At 37.0% G+C, this 15818-nt stretch overlaps 1 protein-coding gene across 1 annotated transcript in view; it reads left to right on the top strand.

Annotated features, from left to right (window-relative positions):
- GLT1D1 (glycosyltransferase 1 domain containing 1) overlaps positions 1 to 15818 on the top strand; it is a 48824-nt gene that overhangs the window by 20955 nt on the left and 12051 nt on the right. Inside the window, exons 6-9 of the mRNA XM_026859669.1 lie at positions 2077 to 2172; positions 3249 to 3298; positions 10432 to 10475; positions 11934 to 12054. Coding sequence (XP_026715470.1) covers positions 2077 to 2172; positions 3249 to 3298; positions 10432 to 10475; positions 11934 to 12054 — 311 coding nt within the window. The remainder of the gene's footprint in view (positions 1 to 2076; positions 2173 to 3248; positions 3299 to 10431; positions 10476 to 11933; positions 12055 to 15818) is intronic.

Raw genomic sequence — 15818 nt, 5'->3', positions numbered from 1 at the left:
CAAGACTGCAATAATTCTATAGTCTCCATGTGAGAACAGGGAGTCCTCATTTCTCACTATCTGACTGAACTTCCAGTGCTAACTTTGTAAGTTTGTTCCAAAAGAGTCAGAGCTGAACATCGATAGGTGGGAGTTCATAATCTAAAATGATTGTTTGTGCCATATGGATAGTTAAAATACAATCTGAAATTAGCTGATGCTTTCTAGTAATTTGTTTTGTGTGAGTTCATTTCATGAATTGAAACCACTGCTGCACGTCTTAAAAACAAACAGTATTAATGGCCCATTGCACCAGAAGAATGACTTTTTCAATCCAAATGTTTGTGTATTATAAATTACAAATTATTTCTTGGTCTGATAACCAGTAAAATATTACTTACTGTGTCTGCTGCAGCCACTCTTGATAGCTCAAGATGTTTAAGTTAAATGAAACGGACTCAATAATGAACCCTGTGACGGGGAGCATTTAAAAGTCCCTGATCTGGATTTTAATTTTAAAAGCAATAGCAGTTGAGTATGTTGTGAATCACCACTCTTTCGATTCTCCCCCTCCCACAAACAGAGGTTTGATGCAGAGCTCACGTTAACCCAGTTCCTTGACATGAGGGAAGATACTCCTGGCGTATTTCTCCCAGGGCCTGGAGCAGACCCTGCAGTTACGTTATACAACTCTGTGAGGAACCTTAAGCTGGTACCATGTTTGAGTGATCTTAAATTACAAATTGCAGTGATTCAGCGGTGCTGTATAAGCAGCTGAGTTCTTCCTGCAACTGGCGGAGAGTGGAAGGGGAAGGGAGGAGGAGGAGGCCTCGGAGAAGGGAGCTCTGCAGTGTTCAGCAGCAGCAGCAGCTGACGGTGCCACCACAGCTGTCCTGCTGCCAGTCTTCAATCCCACAGACAGTCACTGTGGCCGTGCAGCATCGCCCGGGTGCGGGAGCCATGCACTAATGGCCCACAGCCAGCCTGCTGCTGAAGAGCAGCAGCTTGGATGCTCCTTGCTGAATTGCCTAGGGTTCGACAGTACACGTCATCCGTCCTCGCCATGAGCTCAATAAGCAGGTGAACTGAAGGACAGCAAACTGATTTGTTCAGTACAGTAAATCAAACGTGAACATTTCAACCCCTCTAGCGTTTATTAAATTATGTTGTTGTTATGTGTGTTCATTCACTAAGTTGTGAATTATATTGTTTTATCATAAACACATTTTACCAAAGTTCCTCACATACTGACCCTTCTCCAGGAGTATGTTCTGAATTAATTGTGCTGTCATAGAGCCAGTGCTCACCGTAATGGAATACAATACATCAGATCTTCTTTTTCTAATATAACCTACAAAATTATCTTTTATGGGTTGTCGCTGTGTATTTGCAAGAGAGATTTTCAGTTTTTAAAAGTTCCATGTTAAGATTTTTTTCCCAAATTTTTAATTCCTGTTTCTTAGCAATAAGATTAAAATAAATGCTTTGCAGTAATTTGACTTCTAGTTAATTATTCTGTAGCAGTGCTGTGCTGGAATATTAGGGATAGATAACTATGGGACGTTTACCTGATTTTTTTTATAACAAAAAGTGTCAGATCAAGAGCTCTACAGCCATTGATTAATATACTTGATTGAATATACTTAAAATACTTGAATATATACTTGAATAATATACTTGAATATACATTGATTGAATATACTTGAAATAGGTGTTGAATTATTGTATGGATGCAGATTTATTCTTTTTATGAGTAGGAATCTTGAGAAACACGCTGATTTGTCTAGTTGCTTAGTCAGTCGAAGCTGGGTTCTGGTGTTCAAGAACACAGGGCATCATCTTTTTCTCCAAATCCTGCACATTCAGTGCTTCTGGAAATAAACTCCTGTGCCCTCTAAAATGATGTGCATGATTAAGTTCTCCGCTGAGTTGATCTGAGGATTGATGCAAGAGCAAGAAACAGAGGGGAAAAATAACGAGAATTTTTCAGAATCCACCCTATTACTGCTTTTACCACTGTATGTGCTCATTCATGAAACAGTTTGGAGTGTTCAGCTCTTTTATCTGCATTCAGACTTTTAAAATTATTTGTTACAGACATTCGTACAGATACAGGCAGTTTACATATGTTTCTTTTGATCTGCGGACTTCGAAGAGTCAAAGACCCTCTGCATTTAGTAGATGTATTTTCAGGTAGGTACCTGCTATTTGAATACCCTTGGTTTGTCCCTGGATTCAGGTGCATTTCTTTTAATATTTAGAAGTTTGGCATGAGCTCTTTTATTCACTGCAGAAAACTTCATAGTATATTTACATTTTAAAAAAGAAATGCTCATGTAACCATTGATCTGTTCAGCACATTATGTCTGTGCTGCATTTTTTGCAGCCTGCTGGGAATAACAGAGCATTAAAATCAAAGCAATGTTTGATGATTTTACTTGCTGGGAAAACTGTTTTGCTGTTACATACAATATTAATGGAAGACAAAAGAAGAGTTCACCTACTTCAAAATTACTTTTTTACCTTACTGTCCCGTGGCTGTTACACTGATTTGCATATGTGCTAATTAGTATCATTGAAGTTACAAGCAAATTTTACCAGCCGTTGTAATGGCTCAACACTGTAAACTAGGCTGAAGTTTCCTTGTGGTCACATGGGTGAATGTTCTGCCAGATTCTCTTTGTGTCTGTAAAATTTCAGGTTTTCCAAGTTGGAAATTTAGCCTCCACTATTCATCTTACTTTTACCAGCCTGTACCACCTTGGGATGCTTAGTAACAAATGTAGTTTATTAAAGTCAAGTAACTGGTTTTCTGCTCTTCTCGTATTGAAAGAGCAGCAGATTTCTCTTGTGCATATAACTTAGTAATTGTGATGGCTGCAGTTGCTTCCACATGTTCCTTTACATAGGAAAAAATTCAAATAATTTTGTCTTAATGGCCAGAGTCACTGCATTATATAGAGCATTGTTCTCCTGAGATGATTCAAAATTAATATCTGAGCTTAGTTAAATAACCCTTGAATCATAAGAGATTGAATGAAGCAGAAATGCTAAATACTAACTTTCAGATATGCTAATCATTTGAATTCTGAGGAGTAATGTGAGGGCTGAGTGTGAAATCTGGTACACATTCAGTCTTTTAAGTAGTAATACGATATTTGTCTAATTCTTCTTTACTCATGCAGCTATTTACATTGATTTCAGGGAAAGAATTAAATAAAAAATTATTAATTTTGATTAATAATAAAGATGTTCCTCTTCTGGTTTAGATTGGCACAGGAAGGATCCCAGTGTCCATCTGGGCATAATTGGACCTGCAGTAAGTTGTTGTAATTTTCATTATACTGGTATGTTTAGTCCTAAATCCTTCCATTTACTCGCATCTGACATATCACAATAATTCTTTCCAAACTGAACCTACGTCAGAGATAAGAAGGTACAGACCTAGAAGTTGTAAAGGCTGTTCACAACAGGTGAACAACTGTGGAAGTGATTCCAGTGCTTGAACTTCCAAAGTTCAGAGTTCTGCTCCGGGCTAAAAGGTCGCCTCACTCAGCATGTGCTCTGCTCTTGCATTGCAAAAGGGAAAGCAGCTAAGAGGGTTTTTCTAAGAGGATATGCACTGAGGCAGCCCAACTCTCTTCAGTTAGGTTTTTATTAATGTGAACTGTTACCAAGAGCACTAAAATAGTTTACAGCAGCTGTAGATTTGTTTTACATACACTGATTGCTTTTTTTTGTTTGTTTGTTTAGAAGGCTTGGGCAATTTGATAAAGGGCATTTGCAGCTGGATCACTATAATTTTATGTCTAGATCAGGCACATGACTTGTAATTGCTATTAATCTATTATGGTGTCATAGAACAAAACACTTAGTGTTTCGTTTGACTACAGGAAAAACTTTTGAAAATAAAAAATATCAAAATATTTGGATTCTAATACTGCCTTTGTTTTTATACCTGTGGGATAGTACAAAATTTTTTAGAGAATCAGAAAGTATTAAAAATATGAACTCTTGCAAATAAAATATTAGAAATGGCTATTTCGATATTAATAATTTATAAAGGAGCCTATCACATAGTTTGAAAGGCAACAATTGCCATCTAGAAGAATTTTTTTTATCAGGTATTGTTAATGAGGATTTTTAATACTATGAAGGGGATCTCAGATGCTCATTATCCCTGTTCTTACATCTTTTGTTCATGTGGAGGATTGTCTCTTTGTTCCATTACATTTAGATTTTGATGCCATTTCTGGCATTCAATTCATACACAATTAACAGTTTTCAGCAGGTGCAAAACGATGCTAGGTTTCTGACTGACACCAGACAGCAAGGACAGAGATTGAGCTGACAAATAAAATTGGTGAAGTCTGTTTCACGTTTAGAATCTGAGTGCACTAAAGCCTGGGATACAGATATCTGAGAGGGAAGGTCAGGTTGAATAAAATAAATAAAATCAGAAAAATCAGAAACTGAGTTGTTCTTACATGTCCACATCTCAGATTAAGCCTAGAATTGGTATCATTCCTTCCAAATGAATTATATGTGTTTTAGTACAAGTGCTGTCCAATATTAATGTGAGATTTTAATTTTTCCACCTAAGTCATAAAGATCCTGTTTAACAAATTTGAAAGCTACAACTTCTAATCCTCTCTTTTCACAACAGGGTCAGTCAGTTAAATGGCAGCTCTTCTGTGATTGCTAACTCTTTAAATAAAATGTACAGTTGGGTTGCAGTCTCAAAATGTTGTCATGAGTTTCTCAGCAGTGGTTTGCCTTTCATGAAGCACCAGCTCCTGAAAGAGTTTAAAATCAAAACTATCAGTCATGATTATGAAATATCTTCTAGTTGGGGAGAAAGGTTTGAAAATACGGGCTTACGAAGCATGAAGATAAACAAGAAAAACTATTGAACCCTCCCAACTCCACCTCATCTTTTTTAAATTGAGTAGCATGATTTCTGAGGAAGTAACAAGACTGAACTTCCCTGAAGAGGGAGGCATGTACCACTTCGGCCAAGTCTGAGTCTGTTCTGAGTGCTTAAAAGGGACTAATGGTTGCATAAATTTCCTGCGAGTCCTTTCTTTTCTAAGGGACTCTTAAAACTTGGTGTTTGAGTATCCACCATTGTTGCCAGTTATTTCCACTTTGAGGTTGTCTGATTTCCCCTGCAGAAACTGAGGCCTTTAGAAAGGAACCATCCGTGAACTTGTAAATGTTTTTGTGCTTTCCGTAAGTACAGTGCTGAACAAGTGCAAACCTACAAACTGCGTGGTTGTTTTCAGAACCATGAGAGAAGGATGAGTATTTCCCAAATCTCAGTCTAACCAATACCCCACCTATATATTTGCTAGCACAGTGTTTGCTGTGGGCCAGATCCTCAACAGCAGCGACCGCACTGTAACTTGGTGAGGGGAGAGAGGGAAAGATGCCTCTGAGCCTACCTGTGCAAAGTGAGGTTCATTCCCACAGCTTCCCACAGCCCTGCTCAGGGACCAGGTGGAGCTGCAGGGTCACTGTCCTGCTGTTTCTACTTCTAGTATGTTGCCTATGTCAAGGGAACATACTTTACACTAAACTAACAAAACTAAATCCAGGAATTTTGAGAAAGAAATAAGTTGTGCTATATGTACATCCATAGCAGCAGAAGTCGTGGAGAGCCTGTAGCCTTAATCTAACCAGTGGAAAAGGTATGAATAGGCAGCTGTGTCATATGAAACAAACTTGCTGATGCTAAAAGGGTACTAAAAGCTTCACTGTTTCATCTGGCTAATGTGTTTGTGTCCCTCTATAAGTCTCATCTCTGATTCATCTTTACATGAGCTTGAAAACTTGCAGGCAGTCTTTTATAAGAAAATAAATAGAATCCGAATGGGCAAATAAGAACTATTTATTTTAATTTTCTCATTCATTTTTGTTCTTTATAAATTTTGGGACATAGGATTTTATTTTTAAAAGCTGTTTTTACATTTTTATCTGCATTTTTTTTCCACACTAATACACAAAATGATTTGAAAGTGAACTGGTGTGGAAGGCAAATCTAGAGCAGGTGTAATGAAGCTGTGCTTTAGAATCAAAAGATGCACTTGCTGCCTCCAGTGAGGATTTCAAACATTTTAGTCGTCTTTTTAAATTTGCTTCACTTTTTCATAAGCTAACGTCTTTACAGTAAGCTACCAGAAATAACCCTGTGGCAGTGCATAGGCGGGATCAAGCACCGAACCTCCTTAAAACATTTAAAACCAGATTTCTCCCATAGTACTAAAATACTGCTAAAGGATGAAAATAAATCTCAGCTCTATTGGTATTTAGCTATAATTTTCTTATTCACATTACTCGCAAACCACAAAAATGTTGAGAAAATCAGTGCCATTATCTGTGAGCAAGTCATGTTTGTTGTGAATATTTAAGGGTTGTTTGGATGAGATGTTGGGGGATGTGATATAGGGGAGAACTTTGTAGAATAAGGCTCATGGTTGGACTTGATGATCCCAAGGGTCTTTTCCAACCTGAATGATTCTATGAATATTAAAAAAAACACATTTTAAAATTATATTAATTAAGAATTTAAAGAGCAAAGGCCCACACACTATTACCTGCTTTGCTTCCATAAGATTATAACCTTTTCCTTGCATTTGCTATGCATGATTGTCTCAAATGGTACAACCTAAGTAATGTTGCAGGATTGGGTCCTGTATAATGTAAAATTTTTAGCAATTATCTCTTCTTCCAGTTTTCCGTTTATTCATTTCTATAATGAATTTTGAAAGGATAGCTAATTTTCAGCAGCTCTGTATTCCAAGAATAGAAACTTATGAAGCATTAAAAAAGTTAAGGCCACAAAACTTGCTTTTGGCTGCTGGGTAACCTCTTGAAGCCCTCTTTGTTCTCTTTGCATAATTCCTAACCATTCTTGTAGATAGCACAGGGTATTGCTGTGTTTGTAATGATACTGTTTTCCATTGAAAGCTATTTTTCATCTGTCCAACTGCTTCCCATGCCTATTGAGACAGTTTTAGTTGAATAACTGCCTCCACAGATGGAGGGACCTATTGGGTCATGTAGCCCATCTCTTCATAATGGACGGCTGTTACCTACCGCCTGTTTTCTGGGCTAGTTCTAAAATGAAACGGCTGTTGACACAACTAAACTAAGCAACTACAGGAAATCTAATAACCTTCTCCAGAATCTCCTAGAGCACAATAATTAGGAAAATCAAATAGGAGACAAAGATACAATTTCAAAATTGTTAGCCTGCTGAGGAATATGAAATTCTGCCAGCTATATCCTGAACAAGTGTCCCACTCACTGAAATATTTTTTAAAGGTACAAGCTACTGCTGCCATTAAGCTGACAACTCTTCTAACCGTTTGTTTGCTAGTTCTTCAAGAAAAACTGCCTGGAAATTACACTTTTGTTAGAAATGGTGAAATCATCTGTTCCAATATTTCTTAAAAAGGTGACATATTTTTCTTTTAGACCTAAAGTTTTGTTCATTTAGATCCTAGTTGCCTAATTGTTTCAACTGATTTAAAACTCTTTTTTTTTACAAGTTGTTAGTTGTCCCAAATTGCAGGAGTAGACCTACATGTTAAGCCAGAAGACACTGACATTTCCTTAAGCATTTCGTATACGGTAAAGATCATGTAGAATGGCTGAGTCTAGTATGTTTGTGAGGATCTTATATTTCCGGTGCATTTGGTGGAGGCAGATTGTGTTGCATTGCAGACAACAGTCGTCTTTTCAGTTGTAGGGGAAGCTTGGTCTTGCTGAGCCTATTCAACAATCGATCAGATAAAAATTGTAATGTGGGGTCACCTGCTACTGTGAATAAAGCTGATTGCTTTCACAGTGCTGCTGTCAAAACCTCACAAACCCACGCAATTGAGCAAATTCTTCCTATCCGTATTGAATATGCTTGCAGATAGAGCTTTTCACTCTTCAGTACTCTAGGTGATAACTCTGCCACAACTTTAAATGTACTAAGAACTGTTTTTCCCTACAAAGTCTAGAGGGCCACAGTAGTCCCAGCATTATAATGAAGATGTTTCTGGACCATTGCTTCTGTCCTGCATTAATTTTTATATTATAGCAATTTCATATAGTGTGTTTATGGATTTCCTAGATTTTGGTCATGGTAGGCCCTGTGCTTAACAGGCCCCTTCACCTTTGTGCAGTGTTTGATCTGTGACTTTCTGCACTGTCAAACATATCTCAGATGTTTCTTTGCTTGTCAGCAGAGTAGAACTTCCTTGATATCATATCTGGTCCTGTTAGGTGTGGTTTCTTGCTATGTGCCCACTCCCCTTTCCATGTGGCATCTTATCTCATCTGTTCTGATAGAAACTATTCATACAACGCAAGCTGCTTTCCTCTTGTCTCTGCTAAACTGATTAAATTTGCAGCTCTCTGAAGGCTCTTCCTCTGGATGAATGATTTTTTTAACAAAAGATGATAGGTAACTGATTATCATATTTGCCTGCCACGTTGATAGGTAACAAAATAAAATGTGGCAACACTCTACCCGTAGAAAAACTGGATCATGGAGACATTTGGGTTGAAGTAACATTCTTTTCAGTAGCTTTTCTGAGACTGTGCTAAGTTCTTAGGCATCCTGCCATAGTCAGTTGGCTTTGGAAAAATTCACATCTTTTAAGTGCATTTCCAACTTACTGAACAGCTTATGTTGTATCTAATTTCTGTTATATTGAGCCTGTGGTTAGATAACTGTGCCCCCTCAAGTTCCTAAATGTAGCTCAGGGGGATCACTTCTCTAGATCATTGCTACACCCATCCTCAAAGTAATATTTTAACTGAATTCTCATATTCAGGCCAGGCTTCTTGGAATATCTACCAATAGAAGAATACAGCTTAAAGGATTGTTCTGTTTATGAGGCAGATGGCAATTTCTTGGATTCTACAGAAGTAGATGGGATAGAAATTAATATCTTACAAATTTTATGAGTCACAGGCTGTAGTTTTTCTCATCCTTCTAAAGGTGGAAGAGCAAAAGACCATATCCCACTGCTCATTAAATCACTTGCAAGTACTCCATTGATTTTAATGGAAAGAGTATAGTTCCTCATGAGAGGAGCTCAGCATCAAAATAGTGCTTTGGGGAAAAAGCTGAACAGATATTTATATAGAAATAGCAACTGTGAAGTTCAGTATGAAATATCCAAGGAACCTGTGACATGACGTACTGGTTTAGTGTATGGATCTGTATGATACGCTGTCGCCAGTATCAGGGATTGCTTCAGGAAAGGGCACTTCATTTTTCCCCACTGCTGTTACCAAAAATACTTTCATAAGGGGTTATGTAAGCCTTTTATTTCTTGCATTCAGTAGGAATTCATTCCATAGTGCAAGAGTGATTTCCTTGAACGTTTTAATTTATGAAGCCCTGTTTTTATAAAATAATTGATCTTGCGTTCAAAGTACACATACTTATAAAATAAATTATTACTTTTCTCCAGAAGATTTTTCTAAAATGCTTTGTGAATGTTCTCTATCTTATAATGGGGGAAAAACCAAACCAAAACAAAATATTAACATGCATTAAAAAAATAAACCATGTTGTTTCCAGGGCTTACAACTGTGCATGCTATGCACGCTATCATAAGTTAATGTAATACAGTCAGTCAGCCTTAATAAAAAAAGTCTAGTTCTGTTCTTCATATCTAGTTAAGGATTTCCAAGTTCTGTTTATTTCTTTTATTCATGTTAAAAGAGAATAGCAGACATAATTAAGAGTTAACTGCCCATCTTAGACAACTTTTTAATAACTCTAGCGTGCCTTCATGTTAGACTATATTTTAGAATTTTATTAGTTTTGAACAAATGTTTCTGTCAGTGCGTAACATCTATCTGACTGTCTCAGTTTACATGCGGATTGCTTCCTGTGTTAACTAAAGCCTGAAAAGCTCCTTTCCTTCCTCACATGGCTTACTCCATACATAAAGGACAGACAGTTGCTTGGCACATCAGTGCATTGTGCCTCACTTAGACAGTAAGTTGTCAAATCGGTCATTTGAATCATGTTAGCCTTAGCAGAGTCATCTGAAAACAGTCATTCGTGTTAAACAGATCTAGCTCTAATTAGAACCTGCAGCCAGAGGGATGTCAGGAGAGAAGAAATGCACCTCCCCTTCTGACAGTAGCCCAAAGCTATGCTGCCTGAGAGGAGTCACTGGAAGGTTTAGACTGGAGTAGACAATTCACGCTCTGCTATGCTGTGCACTCGCCCTCTGGCTGGGTATTCTAAGTGTCAGTCACTCACAAGAGCATTTGTCTGAAGAGTCAAATGTAACCACCAAGTTACAGATCTGTGGTCTGATTTTAAAGCTCAAAATATTGTAGTAAAAAAATATGCTGAGATTTATTTTTCTTTTCTGGGTATTTCAAACATGTGCTAAAGCAGTGCCATTTACCTGTGTGTGTATTCCTTTCTAGGTTGATCCACTTTTTACAAGTGAAGTTAAGGAAAAAGTTAAAAGGTAAGAAGTTAATATTAAGTCTTCCATCCACTCCAAATGAAAGCGGTTGGCTGACTAGCTTTTTAATCATGTGTATAAATGCTCTTCTGTATATACAAATGAACATGTATGCACAGCTCCATGACTAACAAATGTGTTCTGATTATTTGGCATGTAACATTCTCAGAGTAGGAATTCTACACATTTTACAGTTTAGAATAACCATTAGAGCTCTTCATGTTTTTTGTTAAATCACATATTTATTATTTGTTTGGTTCTTTTCATCCTTTCTTTTTCATCCTGGCTTCTGCAAGATTTTTCATGCTTGCTGCTGGTTTGTAGATGGGCAAGATAGCCCTGTATAGCTTTTTTTTCTGTCCCTTATTTATATGCTTCCTGATGGAAGGATAGAAACATTAGAGAAATTTTTTTTGTGTGTGTGACTGAAGAACCTAGAATTGTCTGACTTGAACAGAACCACCATATTATCTCTGCTGATAATATCTGATAATAAAATCTCCATAAAATATATGTTTTGCAATTCCATTTTTGGAGCAAGATATTTCTTTTGTTTTCTATCAGGTTATTCATGGGAAACATGACTCCTGTAATCATCATTTATACTCCCATTTGATATAGATATTTGTCTCTACAGAAGCTGTATGTTACTGCACAATCGGAAAAGCAGTGTTTAACAAAGTACAGTTGACAGGGAGCTGGTCTTAATGTCAAATGCACTTATGTTTCCATCTGGCTTAGTGATCTCATGGCAAGGTTAAAGAGGCAGGAGCAGGCTTATCAAGCAGAGGAGATGCTGGCTTTCCAAACGCGATCACCAGTCTTAAAGATCTCATTCACTTAATCTGAGAATGAACACCTACCTACCCTATTTTTCCACCCTTCACCTTTGATTTGCCTGACCTTCATTAATCTGAGGAAGATGACGGCAGTAGAAATGTAACCCTTCAGAACAGAAGAGTGCTTATAATAAAAGAGGAAGCAAAAGAGATCTTTCAGAACCACATCCCATTCCCAAAAGCCAGCATCTGAAAAGTCAGTATCTCCTGCAGTTGACCGTTCTGATGATCGTGCTCCCATTTCCCTAAGTATTTAAACTGTGCATGCATCTTCCCCATATTACACAAATTCTTCATGGAAAAATTGCACCCTTATCTGTTGTACTCAGCTCCTTCATTTATGAGACTGATTGTGGTTAATAGAGCATGGTGTTAAGTGATCATCTATAAAACTTCAGAACAACAACGAAGTGGCAGATAGCAATGTATACTGTATTGAGTTTATAACTGCATTTATAGATAGAAGGCTAACAAAAATGTGGTAAAGTAGCTTGCCATGGGCAAGCAATTGTGAACATCAGAACCATGCCTGAATTACCTTCCATCCTTGCCCTAAGTTTGAGGAAGAATCGTTAGAGCACGTTCTTAGGAGGTGTCCTATTTGTGTACTTTTTATTTCTAGCGCACCTGGAGTACATTTATTACAGGAGGTACCACAAGATGATCTTCATGCTGCTATGAAAAGGTGCTTTGCTGTGGTGAACAGCTCCATTTCAGAGGGGATGTCTGCTGCTATTCTGGAGGTAATTGCATCCTAGCGGTAAGGCTTTTCAGTGAGGTTACAGCGAATCTGAAATTGCTTTTATCACTAGAAATGTGTGTCAACATTTTATGTCCGTGTTTCAAAGCTAGTGGAGACAAAACTAAAATGTTTCTTTTTGCAAGTGTTAGTAATTAAGGTTTTCTTCCCTTGAACTGACAGTGTTTTATGATTTGTCTATTTATTTTTAAAGGACAGAATGTAATTTTATCAATTCTGTTAAATTAACAATACAGACCTGAGGTTGTCACTATTCTTGACTCAACATACACTTCCTTATAATGTTCTAGAAATTATTTTTACATCCTTTCAAATAGCAATCTAAGAGCTGTATTTGGTTATTTAATTCTGAAATTATTAATGAATGAATGACATGCCCAATTAATTTTTTTTCCATCAGTATAGAAAATTAATAACCAGGTTTATTTGATACCTGTCAAAGTAGGGCACTTCTTAATATCAAATATTTTCTAGGGGGAAAAAAAAATGTACTTCAAGTGGAAGTTCTTTGGACAGACACTTTTACTATTCCATTGTTTTGGTGACTGCTGAGTGTTGGTTCTTGATCTCAGAAGATCACAGAAATTATTACATGATTTGTATTAATGAATCTCCTATTTCTGTTTCCAAGGAGTACTCACATGTTATTTTCTTGCACACATCTGAAAGTCCTCCATAAGCAAGAACTAAGTGAGCATTGTAAGAATTATGAAAGTTAGGTGATGGCAAGATAGCAAATGTGTATTTCCTTTCTAAAATGCCAAGGCTGAGAGGTGAAAGCAGATGCTGTTTCACAGCAACAGTACTCTATAAACAGCAATTACTACAGACTGTGACATTTCCAAACTTATCAGTGTGGCAGGCTAGACAAATTTTGTATGTTCAGTAGTTGAGGTGAAATGGAGTGTACCAACACAGTCCATAGCCACAAGTAAGTCAGTGACTCAGAGAAGTAAAAGTTAAGTAACTGTTACCTCCTCACCAGTTATATGGTCCCATCAGGACTACTCATATAACAGTTGACCAAAAATCAATCTGATTTATTTCTTGAGAGTGTCAGCAAGTTATAGATGGAGGAAAAAAAAGGAGGAGGAGAAAAGCAAACTAGAAAGACTGTTAAGAGACACAGCATCTGCAGCAGAAGTGCAAGTGTGCTTGGGCTGATACAAATTGTTATGCAAACTCAGGGCTGACAGGACAATTGGTATAGTTTTCCCCCAAATTTTCCCATCAAATTTGAGCAGTTAAAAGGCACTTTCCTTAGCTTTTATCAGGAGAGGGAGCAATCTTGTAAATTCAGTGTCTTAACAAATATGTGGTAACTCAAAGCAACAAGGTAATGCCAGTTTACTTCAGAGGTAGCGTTGAGCCTGCTTCAGGAATTATTGATTTTTGCCCTCCTCCTTTGAAGTTGCAATTCTGACAAGTGAATCTGATAACTATAAGACTAAATCAACAAGGAAAGCTCATTTTTGAGCTCTTCCTTGTGCAGATAAACTGTTCAATTATCCTATCAAGGCTATTAAATAGTCAAATACCACCTCTAGTGGAAAGCTGTCCCTTGAAGTTTTCACTGGACGGTTATGCTGAGTAATTTATTCACAATTCATACCTAGACCTGTCAAAAAAGAAGAAAAAGGCCCAGCCCCTCCAACAGCTGTTCTCACTGAAAATTACTACACAAACAGAATACTATTCTGGCAAAAGAGCATTCTGTGCAGGATATCTTTATATACACTTGCAACATTATCTGGCTGTGCATATCAAGTCCTAGGCTAGTCTTATGACTGACACATTTAATTTTACTGAAGACATTACCTTTACTAAAACCAAAGTTAATCAACATTTAATCTACTTTTAAATCTTAATCTGAGTTTAACAGCTAAACATGCTAAAATAAACTGGCAATTGGCCATAGTGGAAAAATTAAGTTCTTTCTTCTAAGTGGAAGACTTGACCTATAGTAGACTGTTAGCTATTTCCTTGTACATGATAACTTTTTTATAAAAAGTAGAGGGAAAGATCCTGTTCTCCTTTCTTCTGTTACTACTTTGGTAGAATAATGTCAAACGCAATAGTCAGATTTGTTTTGTGTTCATGCATAATCATGTGTTGAAAATAAAGCACAATTTCACATATTCTGAAGTGGAATATTTCCTCCTGGAAGATCTATAAATATAGGTGTATCCCACTTTTCTCCACCAGCCTCAGTCCTATATTGCCTCGCTGTTGAACAGTGGAGGAAGGTCGGTTTAATCTCTGAACTGATGTAACGTGGAGTTCATCCTGGGTCATGTAACAGTAGAAAGAGCTGGCATGCCTCCAGAAGCCCGAGCATGCTAGTGCAGGTGCATACTGATTACAAGCAAATGAGTCAGCAATTACAGGTGCAAACGGAAATCTGGCATGATAGGAAGGACAGTCCAGTAGACACGGCACAGGTGTTGTGAGACAAGAGCTCCGGTCCTGGCTGAGGGTTTTCTACAAGCAGATTCAGGTCTTTAGTTACCTCTTGGGAAACTATCTGAAACTTGTCCTTTTTAGTACCTCAGACACTGTCTGAATTCTTCTAAAGTTATAAGGGGTTTGGTATTGTATGTCTGTTTGCTAGGCAGTTGTAAAGTGGGATTTGATGATGTGCTTATAACATATCCTACTGTAAAAAAACTCAGAGGAAGTGTCAATCTAATAAAGTCAAGTCCCTGCTTGAGATGGCCAGCAGTAGGAAGGGCCATCTGTTAAGATCTTGTTAAATTAATAAGGCAAAGAACTATATATAAAAATCTTTTGGTCCTAGGCTGGAGATAACATCTTGCTTGAATTTGGAAATGGAATTTCCATTCTCTTGAAAGTTCAAAATTTAACAAGTTCATGAATTTTTAAACAGTATTTTAGTATGAGATAAATATATAATAGATAAATGAGATAAATATATAATCATCTATTTCAACCTGCCTTAAGGTACGAAAGAACTAGAAGCCATAACTAATTACTTTGTCATCTAGTACTGATTATCTCAGAGGTAACTGATCTATTTTCTGTTTGGCATTTGAAGAAGAGAAAGCAAGCATTACAGCAAGCTTTTAAAATGCATCTCTTCCTCAGAAAGTGCAGAAGTTCTGGGCATGTGATGGTGAAAAAGGGACTACTACTGGAAAATTTTGTGTGTTCTCTATAGAGTTGGTAAGAAAAAAGTTTTGACTCCAGCACTATTTCATCGGAATACTTTTTCTGTGCTCTCAAGAGTATTCTAACTTAAATATCATTAGATCATTCCACTTTTCACAATAAAAAGTTTGGAATATAAGCTGTAGCAGACTATAAAAATAGAAAGAAATAAATAGATGTTGTAGAGCAGTAAAATTGAAGAGGGTCCAACAGAAAAATGCATAGGCCATGAGGACAAAAATGAGGGACAATCCAGAAGACAAAATAGTAAATAAAACCTGTATTTACTCCATGAGCCTTACACTGCTGGTTAGAAATGCTTATTGTGTAACATGCTTCCAGAGCTGAAATTTGCGCTCTGCATCCTTCTGAAATAGCATTAAAACACATTTGCAGTCAGAATAATGTAACAAAACAGATGGCCAATGGGCTAAAACGTTATTTTATGCTATTATTTGTGGAACCTAGGTCAGTAAATTATACATATTTGCAACAATGCAAATGATTCTTTTTACTGCTTAAAAATAGACTAAGTATCTAAATTAAATTCTAAGCCACTTCATGCAGTAATTATTTACA

The sequence above is a fragment of the Athene cunicularia genome, assembly GCF_003259725.1.
Source record: "Athene cunicularia isolate RWA chromosome 15 unlocalized genomic scaffold, athCun1 chr15_part1, whole genome shotgun sequence".
Classification (NCBI taxonomy): domain Eukaryota; kingdom Metazoa; phylum Chordata; class Aves; order Strigiformes; family Strigidae; genus Athene; species Athene cunicularia.
The sequence above is the reverse complement of the archived record's forward strand: the minus strand, read 5'-3'. Positions and strand labels throughout refer to the sequence as shown.